At 53.9% G+C, this 27652-nt stretch overlaps 14 protein-coding genes across 14 annotated transcripts; 7 read left to right on the plus strand and 7 right to left on the minus strand.

Moving 5' to 3' along the window:
• Positions 1-153: 153 nt before the first annotated feature.
• PV07_08129 (uncharacterized protein) lies at positions 154-1897 on the plus strand. The gene is made up of 2 exons (XM_016395264.1): positions 154-589; positions 645-1897. The coding sequence occupies exons 1-2, from the start codon at positions 299-301 to the stop codon at positions 1692-1694; spliced, it is 1341 nt and encodes a 446-aa protein (XP_016248683.1). The 5' UTR covers positions 154-298; the 3' UTR covers positions 1695-1897.
• Positions 1898-1968: 71 nt separating this feature from the next.
• PV07_08130 (uncharacterized protein) lies at positions 1969-2859 on the minus strand (the record flags this gene model as incomplete). The annotated part of the gene is made up of 2 exons (XM_016395265.1): positions 2339-2859; positions 1969-2087 (listed from the first exon to the last, which is right to left on the minus strand). Exons 1-2 carry the CDS (start codon positions 2667-2669, stop codon positions 1969-1971), a joined length of 450 nt encoding a protein of 149 aa, XP_016248684.1. The 5' UTR covers positions 2670-2859.
• A 353-nt stretch (positions 2860-3212) lies between these two features.
• PV07_08131 (uncharacterized protein) lies at positions 3213-4739 on the plus strand (the record flags this gene model as incomplete). The annotated part of the gene is made up of 3 exons (XM_016395266.1): positions 3213-3716; positions 3780-3874; positions 3947-4739. 3 exons carry the CDS (start codon positions 3213-3215, stop codon positions 4737-4739), a joined length of 1392 nt encoding a protein of 463 aa, XP_016248685.1.
• Positions 4740-7681: 2942 nt separating this feature from the next.
• Positions 7682-8795, minus strand: PV07_08132 (uncharacterized protein). Its single transcript, XM_016395267.1, has one exon. The coding sequence runs from the start codon at positions 8491-8493 to the stop codon at positions 7969-7971; it is 525 nt and encodes a 174-aa protein (XP_016248686.1). The 5' UTR covers positions 8494-8795; the 3' UTR covers positions 7682-7968.
• A 458-nt stretch (positions 8796-9253) lies between these two features.
• Positions 9254-10992, minus strand: PV07_08133 (uncharacterized protein). The gene has a single exon (XM_016395268.1). It carries the CDS (start codon positions 10725-10727, stop codon positions 9396-9398), a length of 1332 nt encoding a protein of 443 aa, XP_016248687.1. The 5' UTR covers positions 10728-10992; the 3' UTR covers positions 9254-9395.
• Positions 10993-11179: 187 nt separating this feature from the next.
• On the plus strand, positions 11180-12929 carry PV07_08134 (uncharacterized protein). Its single transcript, XM_016395269.1, has 2 exons — positions 11180-12031; positions 12125-12929. Exons 1-2 carry the CDS (start codon positions 11341-11343, stop codon positions 12832-12834), a joined length of 1401 nt encoding a protein of 466 aa, XP_016248688.1. The 5' UTR covers positions 11180-11340; the 3' UTR covers positions 12835-12929.
• On the minus strand, positions 12540-13739 carry PV07_08135 (acyl carrier protein). Its single transcript, XM_016395270.1, has 4 exons — positions 13413-13739; positions 13346-13363; positions 13164-13293; positions 12540-13112 (listed from the first exon to the last, which is right to left on the minus strand). The coding sequence occupies exons 1-4, from the start codon at positions 13635-13637 to the stop codon at positions 13066-13068; spliced, it is 420 nt and encodes a 139-aa protein (XP_016248689.1). The 5' UTR covers positions 13638-13739; the 3' UTR covers positions 12540-13065.
• A 127-nt stretch (positions 13740-13866) lies between these two features.
• On the plus strand, positions 13867-14894 carry PV07_08136 (NADH-ubiquinone oxidoreductase 23 kDa subunit, mitochondrial). Its single transcript, XM_016395271.1, has 2 exons — positions 13867-14234; positions 14305-14894. The coding sequence occupies exons 1-2, from the start codon at positions 13936-13938 to the stop codon at positions 14699-14701; spliced, it is 696 nt and encodes a 231-aa protein (XP_016248690.1). The 5' UTR covers positions 13867-13935; the 3' UTR covers positions 14702-14894.
• On the minus strand, positions 14784-16463 carry PV07_08137 (uncharacterized protein). Its single transcript, XM_016395272.1, has 4 exons — positions 16041-16463; positions 15866-15877; positions 15035-15800; positions 14784-14978 (listed from the first exon to the last, which is right to left on the minus strand). The coding sequence occupies exons 1-4, from the start codon at positions 16153-16155 to the stop codon at positions 14948-14950; spliced, it is 924 nt and encodes a 307-aa protein (XP_016248691.1). The 5' UTR covers positions 16156-16463; the 3' UTR covers positions 14784-14947.
• A 244-nt stretch (positions 16464-16707) lies between these two features.
• On the plus strand, positions 16708-20142 carry PV07_08138 (translation initiation factor IF-2; the record flags this gene model as incomplete). The annotated part of the gene is made up of 3 exons (XM_016395273.1): positions 16708-16731; positions 16793-19937; positions 19988-20142. 3 exons carry the CDS (start codon positions 16708-16710, stop codon positions 20140-20142), a joined length of 3324 nt encoding a protein of 1107 aa, XP_016248692.1.
• A 636-nt stretch (positions 20143-20778) lies between these two features.
• PV07_08139 (uncharacterized protein) lies at positions 20779-21876 on the plus strand (the record flags this gene model as incomplete). Its single annotated transcript, XM_016395274.1, has 2 exons — positions 20779-20849; positions 20898-21876. The coding sequence occupies 2 exons, from the start codon at positions 20779-20781 to the stop codon at positions 21874-21876; spliced, it is 1050 nt and encodes a 349-aa protein (XP_016248693.1).
• A 24-nt stretch (positions 21877-21900) lies between these two features.
• PV07_08140 (dihydroorotase, homodimeric type) lies at positions 21901-23810 on the minus strand. The gene is made up of 8 exons (XM_016395275.1): positions 23627-23810; positions 23506-23565; positions 23350-23451; positions 23220-23298; positions 22921-23135; positions 22809-22866; positions 22546-22690; positions 21901-22455 (listed from the first exon to the last, which is right to left on the minus strand). The coding sequence occupies exons 1-8, from the start codon at positions 23699-23701 to the stop codon at positions 22062-22064; spliced, it is 1128 nt and encodes a 375-aa protein (XP_016248694.1). The 5' UTR covers positions 23702-23810; the 3' UTR covers positions 21901-22061.
• A 151-nt stretch (positions 23811-23961) lies between these two features.
• Positions 23962-25317, plus strand: PV07_08141 (uncharacterized protein). The gene is made up of 2 exons (XM_016395276.1): positions 23962-24430; positions 24567-25317. Exons 1-2 carry the CDS (start codon positions 24164-24166, stop codon positions 25227-25229), a joined length of 930 nt encoding a protein of 309 aa, XP_016248695.1. The 5' UTR covers positions 23962-24163; the 3' UTR covers positions 25230-25317.
• Positions 25305-27350, minus strand: PV07_08142 (uncharacterized protein). Its single transcript, XM_016395277.1, has one exon. It carries the CDS (start codon positions 26628-26630, stop codon positions 25440-25442), a length of 1191 nt encoding a protein of 396 aa, XP_016248696.1. The 5' UTR covers positions 26631-27350; the 3' UTR covers positions 25305-25439.
• Between the last annotated feature and the right edge of the window lie 302 nt (positions 27351-27652).

Genomic DNA, 27652 nt, shown 5'->3' on the forward strand with positions numbered 1-27652 from the left:
TTCACATCACTTTCACATTCGCTTCTCCTTCCAATTTCAACGATCACAAAATCTCTCCCTCATCCTGGCAAGTTTGCCGAATAATTCATTCCGCCAATCAGCGAAAATGGGTAAGTACCGAGTCCCAAGTCTCTCCCCCCCCCCCCCCCCCAAAAAAAAATCTCTGGGAGATACTGACCGTGTATATCATATAGCTCGTTTGGCATACCTTCGAGAAATCCTCGAAACTCTCGACGAGCTCGCAGAGATAGCCTTTGAGGCACACAAGCAAGCTGATCGTCCTGCTCTCATCCACGACATGGCTTCACAAGGCCTTGTTGTGCCGGCGGCGGAGGATTGGAAGGGCGGCGATGGTAATCCCAATTTCCGTGCCCTTGGGAAGCTCTCTCCACCTGTGATGCGAAAGATCGAGCCGTTCGGAGCGCAATTCCTTGCCTATGCTCGCCGCAAGCGCCACGGTCGCACTTTCTCTGAAGATCAACGTCTCGAAGCCCTCAAAAAGGTGAAGAAGTCCGAAGACGATGATGACGACGAGATCAGCGAGCCAGAAGACCCCTTGATGCTTGCGAGAGATGCGAAGGACTGGAAGGTGAGTTTTCTTGCAGTGTTTGAGACCGTAGTTCGCCACTGATCGAACTGCGCAGGGACAAGACCACTACGCCGTCCTCGGCCTCTCCAAATACCGCTACAAGGCTACCGACGAGCAGATCAAGAAGGCTCATCGCAAGAAAGTCCTCAAACATCATCCAGACAAGAAGGCCGCAGCTGGTCAGGGTGACGAGAACGACAGCTTTTTCAAATGCATACAGCGTGCCTACGAGATCCTCACCGACCCCGTCAAACGTCGTCAGTGGGACTCAGTTGACGAAGCCGCTGACGTCGAACCGCCAACCAAGAAAGACATGCAGAAGCCTGGAAACTTTTACAAGAAATGGAACGCCGTGTTCCAGAGTGAAGCCAGATTCAGCAAGAAGACCCCGGTCCCCATGCTTGGTGACGAGAACAGCACGCGCGAGGAAGTGGAGGAATTCTACGACTTCTGGTACAACTTCGACAGCTGGCGCACATTTGAGTATCTTGACGAAGATGTCCCGGATGATAATGAAGGGCGAGACCACAAGCGTCACATCGAGAAGAAGAACGCGAATGCCCGACGTAAGCGCAAGACCGAGGATACCGCGCGCCTGAGGAAACTTGTGGATGACTGTCTGAGCTACGATGAGCGAATCAAGAAGTTCCGCAAGGCCGCGAATGCTGACAAGAACAAGAAACGCCTGGAGAAAGAGGCTGCTGCGAAACGAGAGGCGGAAGAGAAGCAGCGAGCCAAGGAGGAAGAGGAACGCAAGAAGAAAGAAGAGGAGGAGAAGTTGAAGGCCGACAAAGAAACAGCCAAGAAGGCGAAAGAGGCGGCTAAGAATGCGGTCAAGAAGAACAAGCGCGTGGTCAAGGGCAGTGTCAAAGACGTCAACTACTTCTCCGAGGGCGAGGCGTCTCCTAAACAGATCGACGATGTGTTGAATGACGTGGACAAGTTGCTCGGCAGCGTTGACGCGGATGAGTTGGCAGAGCTTGTCTCTAAACTCAACATTGCCGGAAAGGACGCAGCAAAGGTCAAGGGAGTTTTCTCAGAGACCACCGGTGGCTTGGTTGGTGCCGGGAAGCTCAAGGAGGGTGACTTGAAGGTCTTGAAATGAGAGGAGCACACGCATACGAATCCAGGCTTCCTCCTTTTCAGAGGACATTTTTCATCAAGAGGGTACGTCAGCAGGGCCGCAGATTCAAAGCACGCTGGATAGATCATAGCGATTGATTCAGGCATGGCGACGGCATCGGGTTCAAGGGGAAATACGCTGTAACAAGACGATGACAAGAAAATGATTCATTTACACCTGTCCCATTATACTCTTCACTCGCCCTGGCTGAATGATTCCTCTGCAACTCGCTTTGGTTGGCTCGCCTGCTGATTCCTCATGGATTCTGCTCCATGACTCTAGTCAACAGCTCGGTGTCGAGGTACGCTCGCACCTGGACGATCTTGCCCCGCGCAAACTTGCAGACCCAGCAGTAACGCATGTCGTAGAGGAGGCCTGCGCCCGAAAGAGGGGTTAGTATGTGTCTAGGTAGATTGATATCCTGCCATCTCCTGACCTGCAGGACCCCTCCTAGTACCCCCATTGCATGGTCCAGGGACAATAGGGGAGAAAGGAGGTGCAGCACTGGACCTTCGAACCCCCCAAGTGCGCAACGAAACGAAAAAGGACGAGCACATCCCAGAAAGAAAGATGAAAAGAAAGCACGAAAGAATGAGTGAGTGAGTGAGCGAGCGAACGAAACGCACCGTTCTTGCACTTCGCATCCAACGCCTCCAACTCGACCACCACGTCGCCCTCGATCTCCTCGTCCGTGCCTTCTGCCCCCGCGGCCGCGCCCGAGACGACGACGTTGCGCACCGCGAGGCGCAGGGGCTCCGTCAGGACGCGCTCGCGGAGCACCTTCAGCGTGTTGTCGATGAAGTCCTGCTTCGTCGTGTAGCGGCCGGACATGGGCGAGTGGCCGGGGATGGTCCAGTCGACGTCGTCAGCGAGCAGGGCGAGGGTCTCGGGCTGGCGGCCTTGGATGGCCAGGGGGGCGAAGAGGCGCGAGATCTGGGCTGGAGTCGGCGGTGCCATGGTACGTACGCAGTGGTAGTGGTGATGGAGGGGAGAGGTGGGAGAGGCGGCTGGATCAGATATATATGGTTCAACCGATCACTTGTTCGAACTTCCAAAGGAACAATGAAGACGTGTACTAGATTGGCAGGGTTTCTCCCTCGTGTCCTTTAGTCAAGATATATAATATACACACCCTCCTCAACAAGCCTCGGCGCCTCCCCTCCAGAGTCTCCAAGTAAGGAGGGACGGTGGAGAGTTTGTGCTCGTTTAGCTGCTTACGAGATACTGAGTATCATTGGCTAATGTAGCCCTCACTGTTCGACGCCGCTCGAGGTCACTCACTGTTCTGGAAAGAGTATTAATGGCAATTTGAATTGGAGGACAGAACGAGGCGGGGTAATTGCTGCGAACTTCCAAGGATACAATGGTCGTACGTGGGTGCAAGTTGGGCAAGTTGGGCAAGTTGGTCAGGAACTTCGATTCGTCCCACCTCATCATCGACCCCTAGGTTTTCAAACCATTCGATCATTTGGAAGCCGCAACAAGAAGCAGATATCCGCCATGTCCACGCCAGAAGGCTCCGATCCGATCTCCTGCGCGCAAGAGTGCTGGACCGAAAAGTTCAATGCAATGCCGTTTACGACTTTCCACATGCTCGATTACCTTTTAAGGAAGGCCGAGATTACCTATGAACAATACGTGGAAAAGCCCGAACTCCTACAGCAACACAAAGCTCCCATCACAGATGACGATGCTCAGGAGCTCAAAGAGCTGGCGTCTCAACCTGGTCGATGTACTAACTTTGCGTGCCAAGTGGTCAATGCCCTCAACGAAATGCATGAGGGCGTGTACGATTTTCGCTTCTTCGACATTGACGAGCACCGTGTCGCAGTTTGCAAAAAGACCGGTGTCTTGATCGATTCAAGTCTGCCAGGCGTTCATAAAAGGGAGTCATCGGATGATTGGGCAAGGAATAAGACTCGACGGGTGAAATGCCGTTCAGAGGGTGCTGCTTCAGCACTCCAAAGCTTTGCCGGAGTCGTTAAGGACTATCAGTGGAAGACTGTAACAGCGCCCATGAGTCGCACATCTTGAATCCCGGGTTGCCATTGCTAATACCCGCTGTAGAAACGTCCTTTCAAGGAAATATGTCCGACTCAAGGTATACGGACATGCTTACAAGAACTTGTGGCCAAGAAAACAGATCCTTTTTGTTTATTTCGGTAAGATTAGCTTTCCAGTCATGAAGTATTTCTTTGCACTAAGGTTAGGTGTTGATGTCTTGCCTCGTATAGGCAATCTTCTGACGACGGAGTGGAACTCTTGGGAGTAATTGAATGGGACCTTGAGAGAAGAACGTTGTCTTTGGCAACAGACTTGGAGTCGTGCATCAACCAGACATATTTGGTGGAATTCTTTTTCACCAAAGCCGGCCCTGCCGATCTCGAGCGCTTCTGCGAAGAGTATGTAGCGAAGTTTCTCGGTAGCGTGAATGTCACCGGGAGCTTTGGAGAACTCCAGTGGTCTCGATGCCAAACTCTTCATCGAAAAGTTTGGCATGCTGCAAAGGCTGTCTGGGGCAGCCCTATTCCTATTTTCCCAGAGGAGCAGTTGACAGATATAGATGAAAAGTTCCTAGAAGTACACGGGGTTATTGAGGAACACAAGGTTGCGGCTGCGGACTACGCTGAGAAGGTGGATGAGGTGTTGGCCGAGGCAAAGGAGCTGTTGAAGAATGTCAAGGAGATACGCAGAAGAGAAGAGCACTTGGACACCTCGGTGCAGGCTTTGAAGAGAGCTGCAGAGGAGGGAGAAAAAGACCAAGAGATGCGTAATCGCGAGCAGGCGGTCATGGCGGTAGAGCAGGAGCTCCAAGAAGTAGCGGCAATAAAGAAAGAGCTGCTGCTGAGGTCATCCAAGCTCGGTGCGATGGGGGAGAACAAAGAGCAGCCACCGAAGGATCCTAGGGATGTCGAGAAGATCTTTTCGCCGATAGAAGAACATTTGGTTCATGCTCAGATGTTGCTGAAGAAGCGGCTAGCCGTCAGCGCAGAGCTTGCCGATGAAGCCAGAAAAGGTGGTGTTTAGGCTACGTCGTTGGTACGATGCTCTTCAAGCATACACATGAGATACAATAACTGTGATGTGGTTCTGGTATCTGCAAGATTGGGTGTGTTGCCGATGGTGAGGCGAGGTAAGTCGTTGAGGGCAACCTGGAGGATTTCGTATGGTCCGTTGAAGCCGTTGAGCACAATGATGCCGATACCAACTCTTCAGCTGGTGAAGTTGGTGATGAGGTACGTAAGAACTCTGGGCTTTGCATCTGCTATCACTGTGGCCATGGCTCTAGGACCAAACCGTACATATAGCATCGAGGATTTTCGTTCTCGGGGTAATAGAGGTGCTCGGAGCTGCTTAACTATTATTAGTGGGTCTGCGCTCCGGCCGCCAAGCGTGGAATTATATCTCCCCCTCGCCCTCCCGGCCAATCACACGGCCCGTACCACCGGGATACAAGGACAAATAGCGGACCAAGACGCATATGGGATTGGCAGATCTCATACTAATTCCGATCTCGAGGACAATAAACCTTCCGTTTTACCCCATGGATCCTTCTGGAACCCAACTCTCACACCTCTCTCCTATTTCCCCGACCAGGACAACACTTACTTGTAGTTGCCCCGTAGGTGCAAATAAATGCAGGCCTGTGACCCCACCCTCTTCCCTTCTCCGCCCATCGATGGGCCTTCGAAAGAGGTGAAGGCCGGCGGCAGAGGAAGCCCGGGCGAAAGTGGATTCCCCTGGGACCCGATACCCCAATTCCCCCCTAAATCAGCGCTTTTTGACAGCTAATTAAGTCGAGGTTCCCCCCTCTGGAGTGACACTGCTTTTTCACCCCACGCCCACATCTCTATATAGAGTGAGCTGGAGTCAGTGGACACGCCCCTGAAACATCCTCACCCTTTCAGGTCAGATGGGCCACTGCATTTATCGTGCACCGTCACGGCTTGTAGAGCCCTCTCCTTGTTCCACGTACGCCGCCGCTTCTGGCACGAGTTCCAGAATCCTGCGGCCGACAGTGTGGTTCTTGGGGTTCGAGATATGTTCGAGAAACGCCATCGAAAGAGTGACCTTGTTTCTCGTGCGATCCCACCCCAGACACGCTTCGTTACTGTATGGCCAGTTGTGGTACTGGCCGGCTTCTAGGAGCGATGCGTACGAGTCCCAATGCGAAAGAAGATATTGCTTGAGCGGAGGTCTATGCCGTCGAGTTAACCCTACCCACTGGTGCGCCGAGACAGATACTCACATGGCACAAATGTCCGCCCCGGCAGCGTGAGGTTCAGCGTATTGCTGCTTCGTGGGTCTTAGCATAACAGGCAAGTCGTCATACGTTTCCTTGCACGGATGAATGAAGTACTGGGCTTCACTAAGCACTCAAGAGCGATTCTGCAGAGGGAAAACTCAAAACACACCCGCATTTGGATCCCCGCAACAAACACGCCGGTCAACTGCACCGTCCACGGCAAAGGATACGCTTTGGCCAGCTCGCAGGCCCAGGTCCAGGCAGTATGGGGATCTCCCTCCCGTCGCGGCCGCAGGAACAGCTCCAGGTCGGGCCTTTTCGACCCGATGAGATCCTGGACGTTCGCATTTCCCTGCAATGCTTTCCGGGCCCCGTCGCGGAAACTCAGGATTGTCTTCGACAACATGTCCTCCGGCTCGATGTGATATGGATCGCAACTAAAGATCGGCATGTTGATCTTGCTCAGATCCCCGGCGGTCAGACGTTTCGCCAATCCAGTCCAAACTCGGTCCCCGGACGTGTGCTGGCCCTGCGGGATACCTGATGGGCGGTCAACAGCAGGATCCATGGTCCTCTCGCTCCGTTCGGGCGCCGAGTCTTGTGTGCTTTGTCCGGGCATATCTCGCCAGGCGCCGACAGCATTCTCTGCAGCCTTGCCGGAGCCTTTCAGGGACCCGGTGGACCTTGACGGATCTGATCCAGGGCTGTCGGACTTGTCTGACGTCGTTTGGCTGGACGAGTCCTCCGTGGAGACGTCGCTCGACGAAATCCCCGCGGCCTGGGACGAAGGAGCTCCTGACGGGATCCCCAAAAGGACGTTGGCAATCTCTTGGAAGGTGGCGCCCTCTCTCACCGCCCGGATGGCCTCGTCAGCGTCCGAGTTCCGGATCAAGTCCACGAGCCGGTCCAGGACGGCCTGCTGTTGTCGTAGCTTCTCGAAGTGTTCGACCGTGTTGCGGTTCCGTCTCAGGTCGCCAAACGTCGAGTCCGTGTCGTAAGTGCATTTGCGACCCATCTGGCGGCAAGGCGCGCAAGGCTGGAGTGCGTTACACTAGAAAAAAACAGTTTTACCCTTCAGCTGGGGACCTCGTTCCCTCCCACGCCTTACAGCTCCAGCTGCGGCGGCCACCAGGCTTACCTTTCTTCTCCTCTTTCGGCACTGGTCACAAGCTCGGCTGACATTCTTCCTGGCCTTGTTGGCGGTGATGGTCGCGGTGGTGGTGGGTGGAGTGGCTTCCTCGGCGGCGGCGGCAGCTTCAGCAGCGCTTCTCGCCTGAGACGCGGCCTGAAGGTCCTTTGGTTGGAGAGTCCGCATGGCAGGATCGTCCCTCAATGATGTAGTGGAGGAATGCTCTTTCGCTCCCAAGGCTCGACCGCTGCCCACCTCCTCTTCGCTTGCTCGGAGCCCCGCTAATCCTTTTCCGTCAACCTGGAAAAGAAAGCCGCCTAATGTTCGAACTCGTCGGCGTGCATCGTCCTGGGCCCGGTTGGCCCGCTGATAAACGGCGCAAAGAGCGGGAGCGCGAGCCAATGAAGAGGCTTGGATTTACACGTCCGGGGATGTGCGAATGGGTGCGTCTGCTGCTGGGTTTTTCCACGCTTGCTGGCCTGCAGGACCCTGCAAACTTGACAATCCTATCATTTGGGATAAATTCTGCATCAAGGAAGCTTTTACGGGGTGGGGAGGCAAGAAAAGGAAACGGTGGAGCTTCCAGATTAAGAACGCAGACAGCTAGAACAAGCATCACAATTGACATGGTTATTTGAATTTGGAAGACCTTGGATCTCAAGGCGACATGGTGCAAGAAGCCACATGTCAGTTTCTGCATAAGTAGTCGGGTATCAACAGAGTGCCTGAAAACACCTAACCAATATCAAAGTTCAAAGTCCAGGCGCCCACAGATGCTATCCTAACCACGGTTGTTGATATCCCCAAACGTTCCAGACCCAACGCCCACTCATGCAAAACAAGCCCGTCACATCATTCGAAAGCCCATATCAATCCCCATCCTACTTCCTGTTGAAAAAGCTGCTTGCCACCGACCCAAGGCCACCCGAGGCAAAGTTTTGACTGTTGTTGCTCGCGTAGCTGCCACTGTCGCGATAGCCGTGACTGGGTTTGTTGTGTTTGCCCGGCTTGTTGCCGTGCTTCTTGTGCTTCTTTGCGTAGTCTTCAGTCAGGGAACCGAGAATGGCTCCACCTAGAGCACCCAACACCCCGTGGCCGGCCTTGTGACCGCCAAAGGCACCAGCGGCGCCGCCAGCAGCTGCACCGAGCAGTCCGCGATCTGCCTCGGGACCTTGCGGATTGGTGCTGTCGTTGTAGTAAGTGGTGTTGGCGCCGCCCTGCTGGTGGCTGTTGTCGGGATAGGAGGAGCCACGTGTGTCGGGATAGTAATTCTGAGGGTTGTGGTATGCTTGGGGTTGATATGACCCAGAGAAGCCCTCGCTGGGGTAAGAGTTCTGGCTGTAGTATTGATTGTTGTGGTCGTAATGTTGAGAGAAGGCAAGATGTTGATCGTAAGGGCCTGACATGGTTGTTGATAGAGTGTGATGAAGACTGGAAAATAGGTCTGGTGTCTGATGTGGTGACTGTTCGTCTGATGTTTGGGTGATGAGATGTATCGGATGGAGCAATGTAGTGAAGGAAATGAAGGAGTAGTTGCTTATATAGCTTTCTCTTACCTTGATGCCTTGATCGACAAGAAATGATCTACGTAGCGCCAATACGTGTTCAAGGAGGCGTGCATCCCCAGGTCTACCAGCCACTCAGAATACACGTCGGCCTGGCACTCTTGCCTATCGACGTATGAGAGGAGCATGCGAGCCATCCACACGGATGTTCTAGAAGGTTTCTGAATCCGCACGAGATGATGGAAGCGATGGGCATATCATGGCGGATGCTCGAAGAGGCGAGGCGGATTTGGGCAGCTGGAGATGGATGATGATTGGCTGTGGCGCAGTGAGGCGCAGGCGCAAGGCTGTGCAGCGCCAGAAAGTCTCCGATTCGCCACTTGCCAACTTCGCGGCATCAAATCAACTCGTCCTGCCCAGCTGCCCGCAGCTCTCGTCTCCGAAGCGATGACAATCAGCAAGAGGCACAGTTCGGAGGACGCGCCATTAGTCTACAAGCATACCCATTGGCCCATCTCCGCGCGACTCACGGCCCGCTATACGTCAGGATAGTGGAAGCCTCCCTCCCGCAAGGTGTCGACCATCGTCTCCATTTGGTCCGTTGTGCGAGTCTGCCTGATCTCCCTATAACCTTTCTCGATATCGTCACGACCGTCACTACCTCTTGCATTCGTTTGACCTGACATCTACCTAGTGTCATGAACATTCTGATGGCAGGCAGTGATGCTCCAATTGTTGATATGCACCTCCCCAGTCTATCCGAATGCATGGCCTAAACTTCTTCTAACCTTTTGTCCCTAACCTCAGTATGACTTGGGCAGTCCAAGCACCCTTTCTCCGACGTAGTTCTTGATCATCTCGCGACTGACAGGTGCGAGCCTGGGGATCATAATCTCCCTCAGATACCTCTCAACATGATACTCCTTTGCATACCCCATTCCACCATGCGTCATGACGGCCCTCTCGCAGGCCCGGAAGGCCGCCTCAGCAGCCAAGTATTTGGCCGCGTTTGCGTATTCTCCTGTCTCGTACCCAGCGTCGTACATCCGTGCGGCCTGGTAGATCATGAGTCGGGCAGCTTCGAGCTCCATCCAGCTCTCTGCCAGGGGGTGTTGGATGGCCTGGTTCTGCCCAATCGCCCGGCCAAACACTATCCGCTCCCCAGCATACAAGGCCGCTCTCCTCAGCGCGGCAAACCCTGTCCCCAGTGCCTCTGCTGCAATCAAGATCCTCTCGGCATTCATGCCATGCATGATCATCTTGAACCCGTTACCCTCCTCCCCAATCAAATCCGCCTTTGGCACCTTCCACCCATCGAAAAAGAGACTGTTGGAATCCACCGCAGCCCTGCCCATTTTGGGGATCTCCTGCACCTCGACCTGTTCCCGGTCAAGGTCTGTGTAGAACAAGCTTAAGCCCTGACTTGGCTTCTTAACCTCCTCCAGCGGTGTCGTCCGTACGAGGATGAGGATCTTCTCGGCCACCTGGGCGGTGGAAATCCATATCTTCTGCCCGCTCAGCCGGTAGAAGTCACCGTCCCGGACAGCTCTCGACTGCAACCTCAAGGTGTCCAGCCCCGTATTTGGTTCCGTGACGCCGAAACACGCCCTCTCTCTCCCTTCAATCAACGGCACCAACATCCTCTTCTTCTGCTCTTCCGTGCCAAACTTCCGCACCGGCTCCAGCCCAAAGATGTTCATGTGCACGGCACTCGCGCCCGCGTACGCCGCGCCCGACTCCGCGATCGTCTGGACCATGATAGCGGCTTCTGCGATGCCCAGGTCGCTTCCGCCGTACTCCGCGGGCATGCAGATGCCCAGCCACCCGTCCTTGGCCACCGCCTGCTGGAACTCGGTGGGGAAGCGGTGCTCACGGTCCGCAGCGAGCCAGTATTCGTCCCCGAATTTCGCGCACACTTTGCTTATGGCTTCACGCACCGTCCGCTGAGATTCTGTGAGATCCGGATCGTGGAGTTGGAGGTACTCTGTACCGCGAGCGGCAGCCACACGGGTTGTAGAGAATGTCGAAGACGATATACGTGGTGCATGAGAGCAGTATGTGTTTGGTATCGGTGTTGCTCTCGTCCTTCTTCCGATCCCGTGGAGCAGATTCGTTACCGCCTTTTTGGAAGCCATATTTGTGGTTCGATCCGCCCTAACATGTGATGAATGCCCCCAGCCTCTCTATCCAGAAATGTCACAGTTCTCGCTCCGTATTGACGTCTTGTCAACAGTTTTTAAACGGATGAGAAGCGACCTCCAACGTGAGGAAAGCATACGTAGGAAAAGCCACTTCCTCAGACCGTATCGTCGCCAAACCGGGTTCGAAGTTTCAGCTGGTGCGTATCGACTATCCAAGGGTTACCTATTGCCAGCTCTTGAACACCAAGAGAGAGTTTTCAATCTTATTCGGGAGCTGTTAAGTTTGGATATTATTAGTTGGCCTAGGTACTTGCTTGCTGTGTTCTCCCCGCACGCAGCCTCGTCAGCCTCGGTCCGTAGCTATGTGGCTTTACCCCAAGCCGCCCCAGTTATGCGGTCCACCCAAATGTACCACATTTGCGCTCGAAGGTAAGCGCGCGCACAAACGGTAGGGTTGCTGAGGAAAGTACAAGCCGAAGTTGGGGGGAGGGCTGTCACCGAGTCCATTTGTCCACCTGAAACTTTCACACAGACTCTTCTGAGAAGGGGGGACGCGAAGAGGAAGATTCGAAGGTTGTTCACCGTGGGATTCGATGTTTCGCCCACAATGACACGACCAACCCGTCTGCTCAGACGGTACGCCCTGTCGAAGCTCCATTCTGGGAATCTGACAAAAAATTCCGCAACGCCATGGGTACCCATGCGGAGATCACTGTCTACTCCCAGCACACAGCCGAACCGTCTCCCCTTGGAAGGTCTCAAGATCCTCGACCTGAGCCGGGTCCTTGCCGGGCCGTTCTGCACGCAAATCCTGGCCGACTACGGCGCCTCCGTCCTCAAGGTCGAGCAGCCCGGGGTCGGCGACGAGACGCGTCAGTGGCGCACGCACAACGAGTCGCAGAAGTGGAAAGACCAGTACCGGTTGATGAGTCTGTACTTTGCGGCCGTGAACCGCAACAAGAAGTCCGTGACCGTCAACTTCAAGGACGACAGAGGCCGCGAGATCGTGACCAGGCTCGCGAGAGAGTGGGAGGGCGGCGTCGACGTCGTGGTGCACAACTTCTTACCCGGCAAAATGGAGGGTATGGGCTTGGGGTACGACGACTTGAAAAGCGCCATGGGCGGCGCCGGGGAGAAATTGATCTACGCCGCCGTCAGTGGGTATGGGCCATCAGGGCCCAGTGCGCAACGAGCTGGGTATGATGCTATTGCCTTGGCCGAGGCCGGGTTGTTGCATATCACGGGTGAAGCGAGCGGACCTCCATCGAAACCTGGTGTTGCCATGGCCGACTTGTGCAGTATGACCCCTTTCTCGCCAACTGCTCCCATTCTCCGAAAACCTATTTGTCAATCTCCGTTACTACTGGATATGAGCTAACAGAGATTCGCAGCGGGCTTGTACACGCATGGCGCAATCCTTGCGGCGTTGCACCAGAGGGACAGGACGGGGAAAGGGTGCTTGATTCAAGGAAGTCTATTTGAGAGCAGTCTGAGCCTGCTCATCAATGTGGGGCTGGCGAGTCTGAACCTGGACGTTGATAAAGGTGCCGAAGGAAGGAGAAGAGGAAAGAGACTAGGTTTAGAACACCCTAGCTTGGTACCGTATGGAGGGTTCGAGACGAAAGACAAGAAGATGATGTACGTGGCGGCGAACAATAATAGACAGTGGAAAGGGTTCTGCGGACGTATGGGAATCGCTGGGTTAGGTGAGGACCAGAGATTCAGTACGAATGATGGGCGCGTCGAGCACAGGGAAGAGATTAATCGGATTTTGCAGGAGAAATTTCGGGAGAAGACGAAAGACGAGTGGATGACTGCATTTGAAGGCAGTGGATTGCCATATGGTGCGATCAACGACGTGGTCGAGGCGTTGGAGCATCCTCAAGGGAAAGCCCGGAATATGGTGGTCGACGTGGAGGACTTTGAAGCAGCAAGAGATGGTATGCTCAGGCTGATTGGACCTGCCGTGAAGTTTGAGGGAGCACAGATGAATGTGAGGCTAAAGCCACCATTGTTGGGTGAGCATACCGACCAGGTTCTGGGGGAGCTCGGCTATGACTCCGCTGAGGTCGCTGAGCTGAGGCAGTCTGGAGTTGTCTGACCAGCAACCACCGGTCTTCACAGGCTAGACGTAAATATAGACCAAAAGAAGATAGAAATGGGTGGTTTTGTTCAGAGACCATCGTGGAGATCCGGTAGATCTAGTCTTGTGTGATGATAGTACAAGGGCAATCCATTTCCTCACCACTGGAAAATGTACAGTGCTTTGATATTTTTGTGATTCTTGAACCGCGTCTACAACCAACAACCCCCAGCGCCCGGCAAACACGCATCAGTGTGCGTCAGGTTGGGCGCAAATGTAAGTGACTGCTTGGTCGACTTGATGACCATCAGCAAGCATCCTAGGGAGAGATAGTCGACATTACATACCGCTGTGAATGGCGTCAGCCTCCTTGTCCGGGATCTCAATGCTGAACTCTTCTTCAATGGCCATCACGACCTCGACGGTATCCAAGCTGTCCAATCCAAGATCATTCTGAAAGTGTGCCGTGCCGCTGATCTAACGTCACCCGTCAGTAGGACTTCAAAGTCACATCGCAAGAGCAAGCTACCTTTGATGCATCTGTGACCTGCAGGAGGTTAGCAACTGCACGACCATCACGAGAAACGGGTGCGCACTTTGTCAAAGTTCTTCAAAAGATCCATTATTCTCCCTTGCACCTCCTCTTTCGACAGGCCGGCGGGCGCTGAGTAGTATCGTATGCTTGGAACAACAAAAGAGGGAGTGACTCGTGATGATTGTAGCAGGGAGGTAGAGATTCGAGATCGGAAAGCAGGTAATTGTCGGGGGACCTGGGTCCTTGTGGCTGCATACAGCGCTCTTGCGGCGCCTGCCCGAATCATCTTGACCGTGAACTGGAGTGGATGGATAGAGGTAAAGAAGAGTGCAAATGCTGAGGAGGCGGGAAGAAGGGCTCGCTGGTAGTAGGTAATGATTGAATTTCTGGATGGAGATGCAGACAATTGCAGCGAGCTTCGGAAAGGGAAGAGCTTGTTCGGGTCACGTGGAGCCAGCCAATCACATCGCAATCAATCCTATTACAGCATCAATGACTTCTCCTCTCAATTACATCCTGTACCACGCCTCCTCTCTTGCGCTCGCCACGCATCGTCAATTCCCAGTCTGCAACTTGTACGGACGATGGCGTCGTCACTTCGTCCAGCATCGCGGCTCGTCGCGAGGCCACTGTCAGCTGCGTCGGTCATCCTACGACAAGCAGAGCGATCACCTTTCCTTCGTGCCACCACCACAGCTCAGTTTCACTCTTCAAGTCCCAGAAATGCCTTACCTTCCGGCCCTCCGCCGCAGGGCTACCGACTGCCACGACCCAAAAGATTCGATGAGGGCGAGGGGGTGATGGATAAAGCTAGCAATTACTTTCTCCTCACTGAGATGCTGAGGGGGATGTATGTGGTGTTGGAACAGTTCTTCAGACCGCCGTATGTCCAATCAATCAATTCTTGGAAGTTAAAATACCTTATGGATGTTGTGCTCATATCATGGCTACAGCTACACAATCTACTACCCGTTCGAAAAAGGGCCCATTTCACCACGATTCCGAGGCGAGCACGCATTGAGGCGCTACCCCTCTGGCGAAGAGAGATGTATCGCCTGCAAGCTCTGCGAAGCCATCTGCCCCGCCCTAGCGATCACAATTGAAGCTGAAGAAAGAGAAGATGGCTCGAGGAGGACTACCCGTTATGATATTGATATGACGAAGTGCATCTACTGTGGGCTTTGCCAGGAGAGCTGCCCTGTTGATGCTATCGTGGAGACTCCCAATGCCGAGTATGCAACAGAGTACCGAGAAGAGCTCTTGTACAACAAGGAGAAGTTGCTGGCCAACGGAGATAAATGGGAACCCGAGTTGGCGGCTGTGGCAAGAGCGGACGCTCCTTACAGATAAAAATGGTCCCGGAAAGGCTGTCGTATGCGCTCGTTATCAAATTGTACATAAGCTGCGAATCAGCATGAAGCAGAGAGTGACCTTGCAGCAAAAATCACCATCAATTGCATTTATCTAACAGTGGCTATTTTCCAGGCGCTGGTGCTTCACTATGTAAATTTGGCTAAGTTTGACCAACTCTACACTAGCTCAGAAGCATGTCTTCCTTTTTCTCGTCCTCCATAGTGCAAGACTCCATCGTAGCCATCATCCCAAGGCGCGCATTGTCAACTCGACTCTGGACACTTACGTTAGCGACAATAAATGCTTCGAGAAAACAAAGGAGGAACTTACACAGCAAAGGTACCCGCACTGACAGGCATCGCCCTCACCAATGTCGGCCCAATGCCCTTCCAAAATCCCCTCATCCCGTCAATCTTCCACGTTTGCGCAAAGCAATCCCTCATGGTCTTATACCGCTGTTCCTTCCCAAACCCGTCGCTCTGCATCTTGCTCTTGATCACGTCAAACGGGTAACTTGCGATCCAGAGCGCTTCGCCCGCAAGCCCTCCGTAGAAGGCTACCTTCGGTGAAGAGATAGCTTCGCGGCGCACGTTGTTGCGTTTTTGTTCCAGAGCCATCAAGTATTCAAAGGTGAGGAACCAGACACCATAGGCTTGTGCTTCACGGTAGAGCGTGACCGCTTGGCCGCGGTAGAGACCCCGTAGGACGCCTTCGTGCGCCGAGAGCTTTTTGATACAATCAAGGGGACCGTTGTAAAGACGAGCAGCGCCATGTGGTTGAGTCTGTAGACGGATACGAACATGCTCGATGGGGCCAGAAAGAACAGAGTTCGTTAACCCGGCGAAAGCCCCTGCTACATAGTATTGACCGTAAGACAGACCTGCTGGATGGTTGGCGCTGAGGTTTTGTTCCTCGAACGCTCGTCTGGCATAGTGGAAGGCGCCGAATTGGACCGAGACGCACGCCCCTATGCCAATCAACGGGGTGAGTGTGCCTTTATAGAAGGCCAGTGGTCCTTCATTTTGGAGGATTGATGATGCACATGATAAGGCGCTGGGGTAGGTGGTAGTCGTCTGAAGGCGGACCTTGACGATATCTAGGAGATTTTTTGTGAGAAATTGCTGAACAGAGCGCGATAGGCTGTAGTCGTTCTGGGCTTACCAAATGGTTGACCTGGGAGAGACTGTTAGTGTATGATCGAGCCAAAAACAGTCAAAAACAAAGCTGCGTAATATCGATAAACAGAGTGACCCCTTCAAAGACAGACGTTCCAGAAGACCGAACATAGAAAGCGTTGTTACAAGAATCACTGTAAAGTCATCATATCGTAACTCACCTAGCAGAACCTGGGCGACACCCCCAGCAGCGCCAGCAAACAGGTCTTTGGCGGTTCTCACCCAACTAGTATTTCCAACCTCGTGGGCTTCAATTGCTTCAGCACCATCTGCCATCTTCTGATTCTTCTGCTCAGTCGATCTCCCCAGCGAGGGCTCACCTCATTCTCGACCAGACGGGAACTGTGTTTTCAGAAGCAGACTATTTCAGTCTTAGATTCTTTTTCCTTCTAGGGCACGTCATTCGCTAGCCTCCCTCGGGCGGTAATCCGTCGCTGTCGCGGGTTTGGCCGCTGGCTGGTGATTGGCTCTATCCACTGCCTCAGGTGTGCTTGTAGAGGGTCAACGTTCGCAGTAGTGTCCGACAAGGTATTTGCAAGTCAGTGCGACACTGGGGACATTCGCGTCGATTCTGCATAGCAGACTAGGGCTTTCGAACGGAATCTAAATTTTGGAATTGAGGTGCGGCACCCAAAATTGTCGAAGAGAGCTGCACTTGGTGGTCTGTATACTCCGCGGTAAGTATCTGCGCTTACACCCCTGTGGTTCACCCGAACGGGGTCTTTCGCCAAAAAAAGTTATAGGTAGGGCAGTCGATGCGGCGTGTCTCCTATTGAAATCAGTACTGAGACGAAATTATCGACTGGAGTGAGGCTACGTTGGATCAGCATGCGCCGGGCAGTGACGCGGAAGGTATGTCTAAACAACTCTGCTCCATTTCATGTTTTGCGAGATATTGACCAGTCTGCGCCAGCTCCTACAAGGTCAAGACATCTGCTTTTTCTGCGCCTTCCGATACGCCGCCGAGTCTCGCCATGTCAGCGCGCTCCAGCCTCAGCGTCGGCTCTATAGGGCTGCTAACTCATCAAAACGTCCCGCTGGAGCAGCAGTTGCGCGTATAGAAGAGGAGGACGATGATTTCGCCGCGCCCGCGGCGCCAGCAAGAGAGCTTCTCGGCTGGAAATGTCGTTGCAATCACATCAACAAGCCTGCAAGATCTGAGTGTACGATATGCTTGAGTTCCCGTCCACAGAGGCCCGAAATGGTCTACACGGACCACGCACCGTCCCTTTTTCCACCTTCGCCTCCCCAACCCTCCCCCCCGTCGAACGGTCGTCCCCGAACCGGCTACAGCTCTACTGGTGAAGGCTCGATATCGGAGATTCTGTCCCGCACGCAGTCGGAGTTCCAAGAAAGATCGCGGAATGAACCTTCGTCAACCTCGAGATCGCGCCCTGGACAACCCCAACGCCAGGAGCAGTGGTCCCCAATGAGTAGAGCTCGGAGAGATTATAATGATAGCGGTGCTGGTGGAAGAAATGGCAGAAATAACGCATCCCCGCGCGAAGCCTCTTCGGAATCCCAGCGACCACTTTTCAGATACTCGCATATGCGGAAACCACCTGCGGAATCAGGAATGGGGAGTATCAATCCTGCAAACGGGGTTAGGAGAGAGCCTGGAGATTCTCCAGGACCTTCAAGAGTAGGTAATGCTCTAAAATATCGAGGGACCGAGAATCCGACGGCTGGAGAATTACGTCGGCCGGGAGCTTCTGGGCCAAGAAGTGGATCATCTGCAGAGAGATTCGGTTCCCCTTCCCAGTCTTCACCGAGGGGTGGGTTTGGGTCGAAAGGAAGCAATAGAGAGACTCACACACCGAAAGTCACAGGACGAGATTTTCCAAGGCGAGCCCCGCAAGTATCTGAAGCAGGCAGAGAACCAGGCAACGGGGTTGCTCGAGACAACTCCTCAGCTTGGCGACCCGAATCGGCGGGTACTCCGCAACGAGCGTTCGACACAAGAACAAGCCGGGACAGACGTGTAAAAAGAGTCTCCGAAGGGTCGGAAGAGCCAGCCACTCCCGGAGAAGAATCCGCTGCTCTGGTGGAGACTGAGCTTGCAGAGAATGCTGAAGACGACAGACGCAAGCGAAAGCTGGTGGGTGGCAAAGATCGTGACAGGAGAGCTCGACTCTATGAAATCGAGGATGACGAGCCTATTCAGGTGTCCCGAAGGGCTAAGCTTCCAACTGCAAGGAGAAGCGGTGTTTCCAGGGCAGGATCATTGGACTTTCATTTTGACCCCGACCTTGCCGAGGAATTTCCCGATGAAGCCAAATCGAGGCGGAAAAAGAAGGGAAAGCAAGCGAACCCAAGACAGCAGACGCCAGCAAGGCCAGAGATAATTCTACCGGAGTTCATCAGTGTGGAGAAGCTCGCACAAGGACTCAAGGTCAGACTACCAGACTTCATTGACAAGCTTGAAGAGGAGGGATTTGAGGGTGCGAGGTACGACCACGTCCTAGACTCGAGCACATCCGCCATGTTTGCGGAAATTTATGGCTTTGAAGCTATCGTCAAAACCATTGATGAGACTGGCGATATCTTCCCGCGCCCTGCAGCAGAAGATCCCTCGGTGTTACCACCTCGACCCCCAATTGTGACGATAATGGGCCATGTCGATCACGGGAAAACTACTATCCTTGATTACTTCAGGAAGGCGAACGTTGTGGCAACAGAGCATGGGGGCATCACTCAGCACATTGGGGCGTTCTCCGTTACGATGCCTGGATCAGAACGTAACATCACCTTTCTGGACACTCCTGGGCATGCTGCATTTTTAGAGATGCGCCGAAGAGGTGCTGTGGTGACCGACATCGTTGTCTTAGTTGTCGCTGCAGACGACAGTGTCAAAGCTCAAACCATCGAAGCCATCAAACACGCCCGAGAGGCCGGAGTGCAAATTATTGTGGCAATCAATAAGGTTGACAAACCTGAAGCCGACATTGAACAGGTCAAGCGAGATCTAATGCAACACGACATCGTCGTGGAAGACTTTGGTGGAGAGTACCAAGCCATCCCAGTGAGCGGAAAGACTGGCAAAGGTATGGGAGACTTGGAAGAAGCCATTCTCACCTTGGCTGATGTCGCCGACTTCCGCGCCGAAGCCGACGGACCAGCGGAAGGCTGGATAATCGAAAGCAAAGTTGGTGCTACGGGTCGTGTCGCAACCATCCTTGTGCGCCGTGGAACTTTAAGACCCGGCGACTTTATTGTCGCTGGCACCACCTGGGCTCGTATTCGAACGTTGCGAAACGATTCGGGAGAATTGATCGATGCCGCACCTCCAGGCACCCCTGTTCAGATTGATGGCTGGCGAGGAGATGATCCTGAGGCAGGCTTAGAGGTGCTGCAGGCCGAAACCGAGCAACGAGCAAAGGAAGCGGTGGCAGTGCGAAAAGAACGGGAGGAAGCGGCGTGGGAGATGGACAATATGACAGCAATCAACGCGACACGTGCAGAGGAGGCGGTAGCGCGAACCAAAGTCCTCGAGTGGGAGAAAGAACAAGGTTATCTGTCAATGGGCTACAAAAGGCGTCCCAAGGACAATGAAGGCTGGATCGAGAAAGAGTCTGCTGGACCTCAACTTGTCCATTTCGTCGTCAAAGCCGATGTGGCTGGCAGCACGGAAGCCTTGGTTGCTGCTGTTAGTGCAATTGGCAACAACGAGATTCGAGCAAACATTATTCACAGCGGGACGGGCGGCTTGACTGAGTCAGACATCAAAATGCTGGCTGCAACAGGCGAGGTCGCTTATGCAATCTCGTTCAATCAACCCATTGATAATGACGTACGGCAACTTGCGGCGGCGGCTCGGATCCAGATTCTTGACCACAACATCATCTACAAGGTCACAGACGATGTCACGGAGAAGGTGAGCGCAGAATTGCCTCCAATTGTGACTCAGCGCGTCTTGGGAGAAGCCGAAGTCGGCGATATCTTTGACATCAAAGTCAAGAAAGGGTCGATGAAGATTGCTGGGTGTCGGGTGACCAACGGCACAATTCGCCGTTCGGAAAAGATCCGAGTGCTGAGGAGAGGTGAGGTGATTTACACCGGTAAGTTTGTTCCGCGGTATTGGCTGTTATGTCCACTAACGAAGGTTTAGGCATGCTCAACTCCTTCAAAAACATCAAGAAGGATGTTACAGAGATGCGAAAGGGGTCTGAATGCGGGATGGGCTTCGAGAACTGGGAAGAATTCGAAGTTGGCGATCAGATCCAGTCGTTTGAAGAAATCAGCGAGAAGCGAGCCTTGCATTAGCGCCCCTGCGTGGTCCAGCCAGGACTTTTCTTTCCAGAAAGAAGACCAAGAGTCTGGGACAGAAGTCAGATGAAACACGACGGTGGAGCGGGCGGCTGTGCGCGAGACTGCGAGGCCGCAAGGCTGGCGCCCTTTTCCAGAGTCACTCCCAGCCAATCAATGGCTCGTCTTGGCCTGGTCTTGGCAACAACTCCGCCCCTGCCAGCATCTTGTCTTGGCCAGCTGAACACCAACCATTACCATCTCTACTCTGTCGCGGAAACAAAGACCACTTTCTGCATAGACGACTTGCGGTCGCTGCGTTTGTTTCACGGCATAGAAGAAACATGTTTCAATGAACAGATATAGAACCAGATTAGAACTGCCAGAAGGGCAACCTCCATGGCGTCGCCAACCTGATACGCGCCACGCCATGATACTTCAAAAGGTCCATCGAAGTATCTAGCAACAAGTCGGGCACCCGATGAATCTTCTCTCATACATTTGAGTTTGTTTGCATAGCTGAGGAGTTCTGTTGACATATACTGTTTTCCTTGAGCACGCAGGCGTCATTCTAACAGTTTAATCAACCATCCTCCTATCACCTACAATTTATACCACGGCAACTACTTGAACCTCAGATACTGCTGGACAGTCATGCCTACCTTCATCTCCATACTTACCCTCCTTTTCTTGTTGACACCAATCCTGGCTGGTCCAATTCGGAGGTATGTTCTCGCAGACGTTTCCCCCGGCCTATGTTGATTTCATTGCAGGCCCGATAATGTAATACGTCGTTCGAACCAGCCACCAAAACGCTATGTGGTGAACAACCTCCTCTCAGTGACTCACGGACTGCCGAAGAGGCGGCAAGCTCCCACCGACCCAGCGAACAAAGAGGCCGCAACACAAACCGCCTCGAGCCTCAATCCGTTCGCGACCCAGACAGGGAGTGGGACGGAGAATGGAGCGGTGCCTGCTGTCGGCGTGGGAGGAGACAACACCAGTCTGATCAGCCTGTTGACGCAGACCACAATTGAAGTAGCCACTCAGACGGCGGCACCCAGCGAGACGACAACGTCGACCACAGAGAGCACTGCTGCCGAGCAGACCGCTTCTTCTGACGGAGCTACAAGCAACACCTCACAGGCCGTGGGCTCCGGAACAGCCATTCAGCCCAATGCCGCGCAGACCGGAGCACAGGAGCCATCGACCTCGACCGTCACGGTGCAGGCCCAAACGACCGTCTTCCAGACCGTGTTTGTGACCGCTGAAGTCACCGCCTCCGCTACTGACTCTGGCGCTGTGCCCGCGACGGCTTCAACCACCTCGTCAGACAGCGCGGCAGAGGCGTCTCCCGCATCGAGTACCAGCGCTGGAGACCAAGGAGACCAACCGCCCGCCGGGGCAGTGACGATTGTGTTCGTCACGGCCAGTCCGACCTTCACGGGGCCTATTGCTGGATACACGACGCTGACGCCGGACGCGAACGGCAATGCCGCGAGCACCGCGACACCAGAGACCGCGACAGATGCAGCCACGCTACCTTCATCCTCGTCGTTCCCGGAGCCCGCTGCTCAAACCACGCCGTCCACCTCGACCACGGAATCGGTGGTCGTCTCTTCGTCATCACCCGCTGAAGCAACCACGACGTCGGCGACGGATGGATTGGCGGTGATTCCAGTCACGCCTAACCCGACCCAGGGCCAGGTTACGGTGACGGAGACCGTAACCACGACCGTTACTGCGCGCTAGGATATAGAGGGAAGGAAGAAAAGCTTGTACATATGCGGTATTTACGCATGGTTCGTTGGATAACACTAGGCACCCTCATAGAGAGTGAATGTATATAAAATTGGGATGACTGACTGACTGACTGATTTTCTCACGGTATTTGTTCCCCTTGATTCTGTGCTCTCCTTCTCCAGTGCAGATATTCCCTACGCCAGCCAGCTCAAACTGAAAACCGGAGCCGCGGCTTTCGACACGCCAATCTCCACTGCGCCATCCGCGCTCCTGATGCTCGGTGGGATCGTCTCGCCTTTTCTCTCGAGCACGATGGTCTTGAGTCGTCGTTGCCCGTCCGTGGCGGTAGCGGTGGGAGAGTCGGGCACCGGCAGCTTGTAGAAGCGCCGGCTCGACCGGCTCAGGAACCGCTCCAGCTGGTCCTGCGTGACCTCGTCTTCTCGCAGGACGCCTCGCGCAATGGCCTCTTCGAAGGCGAGGAGCACGAGCTGCGTGGCGAAGGGCTGGGTGAAGACGCCCGCCGGCACGGCTTTGGTGGTGCCGTTGACCACCTTGGACGCGAGCGGGTGCGGTGCGCTGTCGCTGCCACTAAAGCCGGGGAGGAAAGGTTAGAAAAGTGAATACGGAGCGAGATCATTCATGGCTGGTGAAGACGACGATAATGGGGGGGGACCTTACAAGAAGAATTTCGGGTCGCCGCTGCACGCCGCTTTGATCAGGGCGTCTCGATCCGAGGCCTTTTTGGGGATGGGTTTGCAGAACGCCAGGGGGTCGGTGTGGCTGTCGTCGCCGGTCAGGTAGAGGTGGTGTGCCGTGATCGTTCCTGCAGTGTCCAGATGCTTAGAATAGGAGTGGTAAGAAGGACAACTAGACGCTGGGAAACCCTGGGTGTATAAAGCCTGCTATAGAGGGTATCGGCCCTTGGTGGGGGGGAGACGAACCTGCAACTGAGGGACCGCAAGCCCGTACAGCATCCAGCGCCGCGGCGGTAGAGCAGTGCTATAAGAGAGTTAAATATGGTATCAGAAAATGAATAGATGAGAATCTACTCACCTCGAGGACACACCGGAGACGTGGAAACTTCTCATGCAGCTTCTTCAGCTCCGGCAGGAACGCCTCTTCGAGAGAAATGTCCTCGCTTGGTAGAGGCCCCGGCCACTCGCCGTGCAGATTGAGCACGAGGTCATGCTCCTCCATGGCGGCGAAGACGGGAGAATAGGCACTGAGAAAATCCGCCGGCACCCCGGACTCGGAGTTCGTGGTCACGCCTGAAGGCACGTGTCAATAGACCAATATATACCCTCCCAACGCCGAGGAGAGGGAGCCTCTTTCGTGGAAGCAGTAGGTCTTACCTTGGGGATACATCTTGACTCCAGCAATGCCTGCGGCTGCGGCCTCTGCGATCACTTCGGGCGTGATCGAGGGATGGAGCTGGGGTGTTGTTAGTTAGACCAGGCGCGGACATAGCCATAAATCACGCACGTAGAGGGACATGAGATAGTGGACTCGAGGCTCGATGGACCTGAGAGCAGACTGGTATTCCAGGGCTTGGGCCACACTGGTAATCGGCGGTTGTAGATTGGGCTGATGAGTCCTTTGATTAGTGGCAGGGGTGAGACGTGGTGAGGCTCTGCATACCATCACAAACACCGTATCAACTCCTCCTTTCAAGATCTGAGGCACCACTAACTCCATGACCTATAGGGAAGAACAACCACTTCAGTCTGGATCCGATCCCACGGGCGGTGGTAAGTTTTACTTTGTCTTGCCGTAGATGCACATGCATATCAGCCGTGGGCGGCAATTCCAGACGCTGGACGTCTCGTAGTCGCATCTTGTTGGAAATTTTGAGAAGGACTTGGTGAGGATCAGAAGGCTTTTGTGTCGGGCGGACAGAACGACAGTAGATCAGCCAGGAGCCCAAGACTTCTGAGGCAAGTGTTGAACTGTCGAGTATGAAAATGTGAGTCTCCCCAATATATCCACACGGTCTCCGGCGAGGTATAGACATCGAGGTGAGTTTTCGACACTAAACCCTATTGGTAAAGCCACAAACGGAGTCCAAGACGTCCAGAGTTTGGGGTACATCTTTAGGTGGAAAAAACCCTGGTCTTGTAAGAGATGGGAGGGATGTCGTGTCTATGGAAGGGCTATTGTAGACATGTCGATGGTGTAGCAGCTGGTGGCATATCCCTTTACTCTGACCGCCAACGATAAGCCCCTCCCCAACAAGACTCTGATCTCCTCTTCCTCCCCTCCTCTTTTACCGTGCTCTGCAGCACTCTATCACATCTCAATGCCTCTACAGTCGCTTGTCCCTTCTCATCTGATCATCGTCTGCTGCCATGCCATCTACCTAGGCCCTGGGCCGCACTCTGCGAGCGAGGACGAGTCCAACTGGCTAATTGAGCCCTTTCAGGCGGGTGAAACGGACACGTACGTAAAGCATGTCGAGGCTGGCATCAAGGAGTTGGCGAGAGACAGGGAGCACGCAATTCTGGTCTTCAGCGGTGCGGCCACCAAGCCTGACAAGACGCCGCTCACCGAGGCGGAAGGGTATTTGGTAAGTCAAGTCTGGGGACTGCCCTGTATGATGATAGGAGTTGCTTGCTCAGGGAAGGGAGTGACAGCAACGCTTCATACAAGAAGAATGATGTGATGACACCGATCAGTTGATCCCATGCTAACGAGACCCCTAGAACGTCGCCCTTGAGCACGATCTCTTCGGCTTGGAGACTACTCCCCCAACGCTGAGACAACGCAGCTTCGTCGACCGCTACGCCACGGACTCGTACCAAAACATTCTCTGCTCGCTGGTCCAGTTCCCTCTCTTTGTCCAACAACTGCAGTCCCGGAATCTGACAAAAGCCACAATCCCACCACCGCCGACTCCCCAGAGTGCCCCGACTCGTACCCCTACCCAGAATGTCGACGATGACGACGACGACGAGAAGCAAGGGGGCGAAACTACCAGGACACCCTTCCCAACCAAGCTCACAATAATCTCCCACGCCTTCAAACGAGCCCGCTTCCTCAACCTGCACCTCCCCGCCCTCCGCTTCCCGCTCCAGTCAACTGTATACGTCGGTATCAACCCGCCTTTCACCCCGGTCAAACTCGCAGAGATCGAGGAGGGCGATCGACTTCGTGGCTACGGCGCGTGGGAGAAGGATCTGTATGGCGCTGGCGAGGGCTTAAGCAAGAAGAGAGACAAGAGAGGTTGGGACGGCGAGGAGTTCAGGAGGGAGGTGTTGGAGAGGTTCGGCAACGGGAAACGCAAAGGCGAGCTGGAAGGTCTGGTGTTTTGGGACGGTGGGATGAGCGGGACGACTTTGTGGCAGGGAAGCGTCCCGTGGGAATGAGATTTGACATCGAAATGTGCGGTTCACTGATGTATTGCGAGATAAGACGAAAATTCTATCAGTTACCTTAGACGAGCTATTCCTATCTCCTTTCCTTATCACCATGTTTCTCGTGAATGCACAATCACAATCACACCTCCTCCCACAAGTTTACCGACTCCTTTCTTTCCAGTTGTGTTCCTGCCTCCTTTCACGAACCATGTCCCGGTTTCAGTACCGTGGTTTCGACTTCTCCGTCCACACGTCCATTGCCTCCACGACCGGTGCTCGCCCAAACTTCACTGTTCCCCGCAGCGCCTCTTCTCGATATATCCAGTGAATATCAGAGCTGTCAACCACCACTCGCGGATACATGTCGCTGGTCCAAGTGGAAAGGTTGTTTGGTGTTGGAGCTCGCGACGGAGTCGGTGCTCTTGGTGGAGCAGCCGCCGGAGCTTGACCGAAACCTGAACCTGAACCTGGGATGGGAGCTGGTGCAATAGCCGTGCGAATCCGAGACGGTGCTACTGCAGGAATTGAGGGCTGAGAGGGAGCTGAAAATGATGGTGGATAGTGATCCGGAACTGTAGCTGGGTAATGAACGGGCTGTAGCCTCGGAGTCGGCACTTGTTCATGAATGGGATAATTAGGTCGCCGGAGATCTTGCATGAAACCTGGAGCTGGAGAATAGTACGTTGATGCAGAAGAGCCGTAGGATTCGTATGAAGCGTGACGTGGAAGGGTGGCTAGACCACAGACTGGTGACGGACCACCGACCTGGTTTCTCGGAGGACGATATGCATGCGCTCCCTGGTACTGTCCTAGAGCAGCAATGCGCACGGAAATGGGATTTGAGGGTGGAATCTGGTATTCCTGCCATGTCTGATATCGAACTCTTGGTTCTGGTGCATGATACGGGGTTGGGAATGAAGTCGGACCTGAGGCTGGAGTGGAAGAGAACCCTCGGGCTGTTGTGTTCAATGTGCCCACCCAGACCGGTTGTTGTGCTGACCTCAGCGCGGCTTCCTCATCGCGAGCATTTTGCAGAGTATGTAGAATCTCAGTGCTGGTGCCACCGTCCGTAGACTCTCTCCGGAGCCGCACAAAAGCTTTACGTGTGAGGGTCCGCCACTGAGAGTGCCGAATGTATTCTTCACTCCCTCTCATGGCTACTGTTGTTGTGCGGAAAAGCCAGGGGCCATCATCGACGGTGAAGCGTCCTGTTGCTTGGCTTGTCACAGTCAGATCAGTCGAGTGGAAATGATTGTTCTTGATTAGAGTGGCGATGGGCGCTGAGACGTCTGATAGGCATGTCATGAACTGGTTCCATGGCGTTGTCCTGGTAATAGGAAGTTGAACCCGCAAGTTGCAGACCTTGTCGACAAAGTAGACCGACATTGATTCTGATCCCTGAGAAGCCATGACTTTGGACCCTGACTCCAACGGACTTTGAAGAAGGCGTCTTGGTTCCGGCGTTGATGAGGAGTTTTGACAATTTCCAAAGTTATGCCTTCTGCTCTGCGGCTGACGGTTTATTTGAGTAGAGAAATGTTATGCAGGGATAGGATTGTTGGAGGTGGTGAAAGGGATCCATATCTCCTCTCTGAAGCATCTGTTTATTTGCTTGATTGACAGCCATGAAACATGGCCTTTGTCAATGTTTGTTCCGGTAGACGTGCTGTGGCGGTCAAACGAGATCAGAGGTATCTGCGACCATGGAGTTGGAGTGGAGTTCTTGGAAGCCATTGTCCTATGATTGTTAGGTTTGGAAGCTCACTGCACTGTCCAGGGGGATTTCAGCCTTGTCTTTGTCGGTGCCAAAATTGCCCGTCTTCAGCTCTGTGCCCTCCGTGTTCCAATCTGACAGGAGACAGAGTGCGAGGTTGTGAGCTACTATCATCACAAAGGAGCCATACCTGCCGCTATAAACAAAGAAGAATGAACCCGTAAATAAACAAACATGAAACTGTCCACAGGCATACGAAAGACGGATTCCGGGTTGCTACTGAGACTGCCAGGCAGACTCTCTTGATCACGTCTTACCACTCATATTCTTCAGGAAAGATGCCAGCAATGAGATAAAGAGACCGGTCAAGATCGGAGGATCCTTTTTGCATCAACTGGGACAATCAGGGAACAAGATACTCTGAAAACAGGCCATAATGAAATTCGAGAAGCATTCCGAAGACCGGCCGCTAGTGAGCAAGAAGACCTTTCTTTCTTGAGATTTGTCTCCCCGCCAGATGGGGCGCTCCAACAGCCCATTGAATGAGTTATGCACTCTAGGTTGAGACTGAGTGAAGATGGCCGAGCAAATGAAAGGGGAAGTCGTCGGGCCCAGTCGTGACCCGCACCGGCTGGAGTCGGCAAGTTGCGGTTGACTTAAAACAGTCTATTCTTTTAGTGGTCTAGCTTCCATCGAAAGAGGAAGGTTCACCGAGCAA

The sequence above is a fragment of the Cladophialophora immunda genome, assembly GCF_000835495.1.
Source record: "Cladophialophora immunda strain CBS 83496 unplaced genomic scaffold supercont1.4, whole genome shotgun sequence".
Classification (NCBI taxonomy): Eukaryota; Fungi; Ascomycota; class Eurotiomycetes; order Chaetothyriales; family Herpotrichiellaceae; genus Cladophialophora; species Cladophialophora immunda.